The sequence below is a fragment of the Gopherus evgoodei genome, chromosome 23 (genome assembly GCF_007399415.2).
Source record: "Gopherus evgoodei ecotype Sinaloan lineage chromosome 23, rGopEvg1_v1.p, whole genome shotgun sequence".
NCBI classification, from domain to species: domain Eukaryota; kingdom Metazoa; phylum Chordata; order Testudines; family Testudinidae; genus Gopherus; species Gopherus evgoodei.
In genome coordinates, this window is record NC_044344.1 from 8,805,247 (window position 1) to 8,814,831 (window position 9,585).

The 9,585-nt window shown below is 51.9% G+C and overlaps 1 protein-coding gene across 1 annotated transcript in view; it reads right to left on the bottom strand.

Annotated features, from left to right (window-relative positions):
- Nucleotides 1–3,226, bottom strand: part of KCNH6 (potassium voltage-gated channel subfamily H member 6) — a 95,522-nt gene extending 92,296 nt beyond the window's left edge. The window contains exon 1 of the mRNA XM_030541678.1: nt 3,151–3,226. Within this exon, the coding sequence (XP_030397538.1) occupies nt 3,151–3,226 (76 nt within the window). The remainder of the gene's footprint in view (nt 1–3,150) is intronic.
- Between the last annotated feature and the right edge of the window lie 6,359 nt (nt 3,227–9,585).

Sequence of the window (9,585 nt, forward strand, 5' to 3'; positions counted from 1 at the left end):
CAGACCAGCAGCAAGCGGGAAGTTCATGGCCAAATTCCACCCCCCTGAAATCAGTGGAGACCTAGGGGCCGGGGTATACCCAAGTGGGATGTGCCCTTAGCAGGTGTGTGAGGACATGGCTCTCCCGAGCGTTGGCATCTCTTCTGGCTGGAGCCAGAGCCAGCTCTTAAACATGGAAGGCGCATTTGGGGGCTAGCTATTAGTGCACTCCCTAATTAATCTCGCTGATTACACAGGAGTGGCATCTGCAGCATGTTTATTCCAGTTCTGCTGTTTGCCTCCTTTCCCACCTGACCCAGGGAATGTGCGTTGGCTAAGGGCCACACTCACTACAGATCTGGAGAAGCCTCCTGCAATCCTCAAGGGACCCAGAAGCAACCCCCGGGCCCCTGTTCGCAGTCCTGCCGTGGCAGAGAGCTGGGGAAGAGCCGTTCTCACTCCCCTAGTGCCTTTCAGCAGAGGATGAGAAAGCGCTTTGCAAACATTCCTGAATGGCGCTCCAGCATCCTCAGTGAGCTGGTGAAGTGTTACTATTGTGACCCATTTTAAAGCTGGCTAAACTGAGGAGAAGTGGCATGAAGAAGCAAGTGAGCAGCAAAGCCAGACACAGAACCCAGGATCCAGGTGGTGTTTCCTGCTCCACTCACTAAATGACTCCGTCCCCACTGGCAGATGGAGCTAGACGCTTGCTCAGTGGATGCCATCACTCCGTATCGCCCAGTGCGCCAGCCTGCCACGCTCTGGCACTGGGAGAGGATTAGTTTCAGTGAGTCGGGGCTTAGAGCAGAGCTTGGGAGGGGAGTGAGCAGCCAGGTGGGTGGGCAGAGGGAAAAGAGGCTGTTGATTTTAACTAGGCAGCGCAACTCAGCTTACCGGGAAATGGAATTAAACTCCTGGATTGTTTCATTGAGTCACAGCAGGCAGATGGGCAAATACAAGCCGGATCAGAGGGGCACGCAACTGGCCTTCACTAAAGGAGACTCTGGTACAGTGTGTGTGTGTGTAGGGGGGCCGAATCCACAGAGGAGACCTCAGCTAGGGAGAAGACGGGGGATGTTATTAGCTGGTAGTTTTCAGGCCTGCTCCTCCTTTCACTCACCCGGGCAGTTATCAGGGGCAGCTGGCATCAAACTGGGATGCGTGAGATGTAACCTGCCTGGGTTACAGGTTAAACCACATGCCCAAGGCATTGCAGAGCGAGGCATTATTGCCCAGCAGCTCCCGGCTCTCAGCCCCGTGCTCTGCTCAATCCGTCACACTGCGCTACCTCAGGGGGATCCTGGTGAGAATGAGCTGAAATCCTGCCTCCAAAATGGGGATCAGGGATGGGCTCCTACCGCTGGAAGGAGCCGTGTGTGTGTGTATGTGACAGAGCGAGTGACCAGGCCTTTATTTTTTGTGCAGCTGTCCCTTTAAGAGGTAGACCCAGCTGAAGACTATGGGGCACTGTTTCAAGAGTGGCAGCAGGCAGTTTTGCAGCAGCAAGTTATCAAGTTCAGTCCCTCCTGGTCACAACATTGGGAGTTGGCAGGGGGTGAGGGAGGCTTGTCTGCTTGTTGATGAGCTAGTGCTCCCCTCCCCACCACTGGGCTGGCACGAGGGATGCACCTTGCCAATTTAGATGGATAAACAAGGCAAGTTACATGAAGTTCCCATTCACAGGATCACATCCCTCACCACAAGGGCCCTTCTCTTCTTTTGGCAACTACAGATCAATTATGTCGCGAGGAAAGACAGCAAGTTTGTCTCCCCAGAAAACTCTGCAATGGGAGACAGGGTGATTTACGCTGCTAGAGGGACCCAGATGTCCTAATTCTCTGGTGCCTTGCAGCTGGTGAGTAAAGTGATCTCTGTATATTCTGCTCTGGTAGCACTAGGCACCCACTGGGCACTCACTTGGCATTGGGGTAAGTTACCCCACAGGGGTATCAGACCTCACAAGTCTAAAAAAGACAGTTCCCCTTGAATCGGCTACCTCCGGAGAACTGCCCTCCCCCAAACTATGACAAACGCTGTAAAAGCAGAGATCTCCACAGCCCATTCATTGTGTTAGAGGTGAAAAAAAGAAACCCAGCTAAAATTCATTTAAAGGGATTATTTCTAGCAACAGCAAATGGCAGCATTTTGTCAGGGGAGGCTGCCTGGGAGCATCCTATAATTTAAGGCAAATGGCCAGACAGCCCATTTGGCACTAAAATAAGCACTTCTACCTGGCCATTTTCTAGCTGAACATTCTGCCCTCTAGATAAAAAAGATTTTATCCTCTCTTCCCCCTTCCCCTCCCCCCGTTACATTTTAATCAGCTCCTGATCTCAGATATGTTAGTAAATCCAGGGTTACTCTGTTGACTTTAGTGGAATTACTCCAGAGTTACACTGGTGTAACTAAGACCAGAGTCCACCCCACTCAGTCTCCGTTGATGGCATCTGGCAAATCTAATCTATCTATCCCCGTACACACCCACCTATCTAAGCAATCAATCTATCTATCTCTATCACCATACACTCCACCTACCTATCTATCCCCACACACCCCCAATATCTATCCCACATACCCCCGATCTAGCTATTAATCTAGCTATCCCCTTACACACCCACCTATCTAATCAATATATCTATCGCTATTTCCATACACTCTACCTACCTACCTATCTATTCCCATACACCCCCAATATCTATCTATCCCATATACCCCCCATCTGTCTATCATTATATCCCCATACACACCCACCTATCTAATCAATATATTTATTTATCGCTATTCTCATACACTCTACCTACCTACCTATCTATTCCCATACACCCCCAATATCTATCTATCCCATATATCCCCTATCTATGTATCATTATATCCCCATACACACCCACCTATCTAATCAATCTCTCTCTATCCCCATAACTCTATCTATCTATCCGCATACACACCCACCTATCTAACAATCTATCTCTACCCCCATACACTCCATCTAGCACCAGACTATCTCTCCCACCCACCCCGTCTATCCCTCGATCTAGCCGCCTGTCTCTGGGACTGGCCATGGCTGGGTCTCAGCGAGGCTGAGGACTAGGCAGGAAGTTTGGCAAGTCCCCCGAGCGGCCCCTGCCCGGGCGCGGTGCCCGGCGCGGAAGGGCCCCGACCCCCCGTACTCACTCTGCCCCTCGAACTTGCGGATGATGGTGTCCAGGTAGGTGTTCTGCGGGGCCACGTGGCCCCTCCGCACGGGCATGCTGGAGCCCGGCCGAGCCTGCCCGCCGCCGGGGAGTTGCGCCCCGCTCTCCGGGGGAGCCGCCGGTCGCTCCGGGGCTTAGCCCCGGGCCGCCCCGAAGGCTCGTTGCGGCTTCCCAGGGCCGCCCACGCTCCGCCAGCCCGCACGGGGCAGCCCCTTCCCCGCCCTCCGCTCGGCTCCCCGGCTGGGTGGGCAGTGCGAGCCGGCGCGGGGGCGGGTCTCTGGGCTGGGGAGGCCCGGGTGGAAAGGCGGAGAGAAAAGCCCCGGGGAGTCTCGATGTGCTTAGTCACCGCGGCCCCGGCAGCGCTCGGGGCCGGAGCTGTCAGCACCGAGAGCTGCGAACCTGACAGTCTCCAGCCGCCTCCCTGCCAGCCCGGCCCCGGGAGCCGGTCCCAGCCCGAGCCCCTCCCGGAGCGGCTCTGCGGGGGGGCGGCAGCCGCCGGATGCTGCTGGGTGGGGAGCGGATCGCAGGGGCGGGCTTCCCCCCCTCCTGGCCCAGCCACCGCCTTTCCCCGGCTGCTCCGGCGCCCCGGCCGCGGGGGCGGGGGGGGGGGTGTGCCCCGGAGGGCTGCGGAGCTGTCCCCCGGCCGTGGTGCTGAAACGCCACCCAGGGCTCGCCGCTAATCCGGGGGCGGAAGAAGCCAGAGGGCGCCGGACCCCGGCGGGGGATGGGAGGAGGGAGCCCCGGACCATCCAATGTGGGGGCTCCTGCCCTGTCCCCCCCTTTCCCTGTGCCCGGGAGCGGGGCTGCTTGTGGGGTGTAAGTAATATACAGCGCCGGATCCCCCCAACCCACTGTCCGCTCCCACCAGTGTCTCAGTGGGACTGAGCTCGCCCCCAGCCCCCTCCCATTTCTCTTCTCCCCCAGCACCTCTGCCCCGTGCCCTGCGGCTGGGGGTCAGTGTCCCTCCCACTGGGCGCCCCCTCCCCTATAGACAGTACTTGAGGGCGCTCATTTACTTCTAGGGCAGTAGCCCCCGATCTAGGAGCCCCGGTGCCAGGCCCTGGCTGCTTAAGCGGGAGGTTACAGGGAGAGAAGTCGGGGGGTGGGTGGTGACCACCTCGCCCTTCCCCCACTGCTAAATGGGAGAGGGGCCTGCCTAGATGGGTCCCTGGAGGGCTGGTTGGATCCTGGCAGGGAAAAGGGGGCCCTATATGGGAAAGGCGGAAAACCACTGTGCTAGGCACCATCCAGCTGTGACCCTCTTTACCTGCCCTCCCCCATCATTCCAGTCCCTGCTCCCCACCAGGGGAAGGGGTGGCTGCTTTCCCTGCAGATCAGCCAGTCTCAGCACAGAAATATCCCCCACCCCCACGGGTTTCCAAGTAACTCAGGGCTCCCAGGTTCCTGGAGCAGCCCATAGTCTTAATCACTGATCTCCTTCACGGTGACCTTCCCGGAGCGCCCCCCTGGACTATGATCAACCGCCCCCTCCCCCATGATCAGAGGACCGTGGCCACGGAGGGGATTTTGATTTGAATTATGCACCACTTTCCATGCATGAAATTGGTGGAAGAGGATTGCAGGCTGGCGTTTAGCAGGGGAGTTCCACAGAGTATTCCGGCAGCGCCTCGCCAATACTCCCATCACAGGGAAACACACAATTGCCAGCCTCGGATGACAGCTGGTGATACAAAGCAGCGAGCAGGGACCCGGGCCTGCTTATTGTACCGTGGGAACCTGAACCAGAGGAAAGGAAGGAGATTTCAAAGCCCATTGCAGAGTGTGGCTGCTGCTTTTATCTGTGGCCCCGCAGAGAAAACTTGTTCCACTGTTGAAAACTCATTTTCTCCAGTCCTATTTCCACAGCCGTCTGGGTCATAATTCACTGTGATTTATTGAGGAGACATTGTTCTGTATCACAGGGCTGCAGCTTCATAGTCTGGGCAGAATTGAGGAGGGGGGACTGGGAGTCAGGGCTTCTGGAGGGTCTGTTTTCTCACTGATGGGCTGAGAGAATTTAGGGGAAATTTCTCTGTGCCTCAGCTTCCCCATCTGTAAAATAGGGATAATACTCACCACGGTTTTCAAAGGCACATTGAGATTCTTGGATGCAAGGTGCTGTATGAGAAGGCGAAGTGTTATGATGTATTAACAGGGTCCTTAGACAATAGAATGAACACAGACTGAGTTTGTTGTCTCCCAGATTTTTCTTCTTTTTTTGCAAGCCAATACCGGATGTTTGAAAAATGAACACAATTGACACATTTATTTATAATAATAAATAATAATAAAATTATTATGTTAGCACCTAGTGGCCACAATCAGTCAGGGCCCCATTAGATTCTTAGATTCCAATGCCAGAAGGAACCACTGTGATCCCCTAGTCCAGGGGTCGGCAACCTTTCAGCAGTGGTGTGCCAAGTCTTCATTTATTCACTCTAATGTAAGGTTTCACGTGCCAGTCATACATGTTAACATTTTTAAGTGGTCTCTTTCTATAAGTCTATAATATATAACTAAACTGTTGCTGTATGTAAAGTAAATAAGGTTTTTAAAATGTTTAGGAAGCTTCGTTTAACATTAAATTAAAATGCAGAGCCCCCCAGACCAGTAGGGCCGGCTTTATGAATGGCGGAGCCCAATTTGAATACCTGGCGGTGGTCCGGGGCTTCGGCGGCACTTCGGCGGTGGGGGTCCACTCCGGGTCTTCCTCAGCACCGAAGGACCCCCCACCACCAAAATGCTGCCAAAGCCTGGAGCAGACACTGCCCCCCACTGCTGCTGAAATGTCACTGAAGCCTCAGAGCTGACCTCCCCACACACAGCCAGGCAAGTAAAAAAAAAATTAAAAATTAAGAGGTCCCTCTGGAGCATGGGGCCCAATTCCAGGGAATCGGGGGAATCAGCTTAAAGCCGGCCCTGTGGACCAGTGACCAGGACCCGGGCACTGTGAGTGCCACTGATAATCACCTCGCATGCTGCTTTTTGACACCAGTGCCATAGGTTGCCTACCCCTACCCTAGTCTAACTGCCTGTATAACACAAGCCAGAGGATTTCCCTTAGTTAATTTCTGCGTCAAGTCAAATAGTTTGTGGTTGAACAAGAATGGATCTTTTAGAAAAACTTCCAGCCACGATTTAAAGATTTCCAGGGATGGAGAATCCACCACAGCTCTGGAAAATTGTTCCATTGTTAATGACCCTTTGCATTCAGAATGCATGCCTTATTTCGAATCTGAAGTTGTCTACCTTCATCTTGCAGCCATTTTCTCTTGTTCTGCCTCCGCTAAACTAAAAAGCCCTCTCTCACATTTATGTTCCCCATGTAGGTACTTCCAGACAGACCGAGTCCCCCCTTAACTTTCTCTGTGATAAGCTAAAGGTTGAGCTCCTTGAGCCTCTCATGGTAAGGCAGGTTTGCCAATCCTCTCATCATTCTTGTGGCTCTTCTCTGAGCCCTCTCCAGTTCTCCAACATCCTTCCTGAGGTGTGAACACCAGAACTGGACCAGTCACAAACACTAGGAAACGTACACACGTTAAATGAATGAAATAGTCCCTGTCCCAAAGAGCTAGCCACCTAAGGCTTTGATTCAGGAAAGCAATCAAACGCATGTTTAATTCCATCCCTAGTCAGGACAGCTCACAAACACGTGCTTAAATAAGTTCCAGGGACTTAAGCATGTATGTAAAATTAAACTGGTGCTTAAGAATTGTCCAAAATAGAGATGCTTTCTTGGACTGGGGCTAAAAGGCTTGGTCTTGCTCCCATTCACGTCAATGGAAAAAATCCCATTAACTTTAATTGTGCAGGATCAGACTTTTTTTCTGCATCTCCTTTCCCTGGTATCTGTTCTCTTTCTTTCTCTCTCGCTTCTTTCTTCTCTTCCTGCCTCCTCCTCTCCCTTCTCCACATCTTTCTGGAGAGGGAAAGCATAAGTAGGAACCAGTCTGATTTCCGGTGTAAACGAAATCCTCCAGCTTATCAGAGATCTCTTCCTATCTCACTAAAGTAAATGGCTAAAGAGCCATGCGTGGGGCTGTGAAAGCCAGTGCAAGCCAAGCATTGTTTAGTTTGGGAGGGAAGATAACAAAGAGGGTCAGAGGATTCCAAATAGTACAGGCAGGATGTAAAATATTTGCCTATTGCAAGGAGTGATCGTCCATACTGAATATGGAACACGCGTTGCCATATTTACGGTAGCTGAGATACGGAACAAGGAAATGTGGGGGAGGCGTATTTAGCTGTGATTACATGTATTTAAATAATAAGACCTAGATTTTTAAAGGCATTGAGGTGTTGCTCTGCTCAGCCTTGCAGCAGCTGATTGATTTAGGAGCCTAAGACCCTCTTTCAAAAGTGACATGACAATGTATTCGCTATGGCTCAGATCCTCGAAGGGATTTAGGCACCCAACTCCCCTCCGTTTCAATAGCTGTTTGGAGCCTGGATACCTTTAAGGGTCTGAACCTCTGTTCCTTTTAACTCTTGGCCACTAAGGCTGGGTCACACCCAGGAAAATTATGTTGTTTGGGGTATGATTTTTTTACTGACATAGTTATAAAGGTACAACCACAAGGGTGGATATAGCTATACTGGTATAAAGGGGCCTTGAACTAGTATAGCCTATTAACCTTCCCAGTATAACCAGTATAAGTGCTTTGAGATGTACATGCTGATCCAACGGGAACTAGGTTTCCCCTCCCCGAAACTCTCTCCAGGATCTGGGACATGCTCTTTCCAGTATCGCTCAGCACACACCTGAGGGAATCAGTCAAGGGGTTGATGCCAACTCCAATTTCACACCCTCACCTCCCCCAGTCTTGGAGCTGACAAGTTTCCAGTGTGGGTGTTGCTCCAGCAGGCTGGGGCCTTTGATATGAACGCAGCTCCACAGAGGCAGTCAGCAGGAAAAAACATCCCCTTCTAGTTTTTTTTTAAACAAATCAGCCATCTCTGCATTAGAGTTGAGTTTGGATGCTCACCTGGCTCTTCAAGCCTTTCCCCACCATCCGCTGTATTTTGTAAACCAGGTGCATATGAATTCAGCTGTGGATTGACAGGCCCCACACCTCCCCCAGAACATGCTCTGCCCGTGTAGTTTTCCATCACAGTTCCCCACACTGCCTCTAGCCAACAGACCTCACTCCTGTGCTGGAGAAGCAAGTTCAGGTTCCAGGGCCCAGCCAATCACTGGCCTCTCATGAGGGCACTGTCAGTAACACGCCTGGGGTTACTTGGGCTGTGAACCTACACAATAGTCACAAGCACCTGATGGAGGAAGGCAACCAATTCCCATTGGGAGTCAGCAGGAACTGGACACTTAGTGAAGTGCTTTTGACTGCTCAGCCATTCCTCAGTCTAGAGCCTGCTTGCCCTCTGACAGTCATAGAATCATAGATTATCAGGGTTAGAATGGACCTCAGGAGATCATCTAGTCCAACCCCCTGCTCAAAGCAGGGCCCATCCCCAAATGGCCCCCTCAAGGATTAAGCTCACAACCCTGGGTTTAGCAGGCCCCTTTAGCAGTGGGCGGGCTTTGCCTGCCCACTTCCCAGATACCCAATAGATGGGTTTAGCAGGCCAATGCTCAAACCACTGAGCTATCCCTCCCCCCTTGCTCCAACACCAGGTGAATAGAATCCCAGGCTCGCCCAGCCCCCATTTATACCACTCTCCTGTGACTCCTCACTTGATGCCATTCAGCTGTGGCCAATGATCCCCAGCACCTGTCTGCCAGGCTGTTCCCCAGAACAGGGCTGCCTGCAGCTCAGCAAGTACAAACTGCCTTGTTACATTCTCCGGTGCTTTTGAAGTCTACTAAGAGGTAGGTTGAGACCTACTCGCTTGTTTCACTTTAACCACCAACCGGCTGCCAGAAGGCTGTGGCTTTTGGTCATCGCTCACCTAGATCTAGGCTTGAAATGGCATTTTCTTTTCTTCATGCTGGTAAGGAAATTCAGCTTTCTCAGACCAAAGAGAATTTTGCCTTCAAAGAGCTTTTTAAAAATTGGGTCCTTGCCCCTTTCAAAAAAAAGTCCCCTTTATGACAAAGTTGTGACAGTTGATGCGTTTTTGTTTTAAAGAGGGTTTTTTTTTTCCTCTTAGCTTTAAAACATCAGGCATATTAACACCGTCTCCCCCTGACTTTGCTGGAGTACTGGTGGGAGGTCTCACAGATGTTTATGATAGGCACTTGCTCTCAGCTGGTGCTGAGCTTTCAACAGATACCTTTTCTCCAAAACAGGTGGTGTAGCAGTTAAACAGGGATGGCTGGAGGGATAGCTCAGTGGTTTGAGCATTCTCTTACTCAACCCCCAGTTATGAGTTCAATCCTTGAAGGGGGCATTTAAGGATCTGAGGCAAAAATCTGTCTGGGGATTGGTCCTGCTTTGAGCAGGGGTGTGTGGACTAG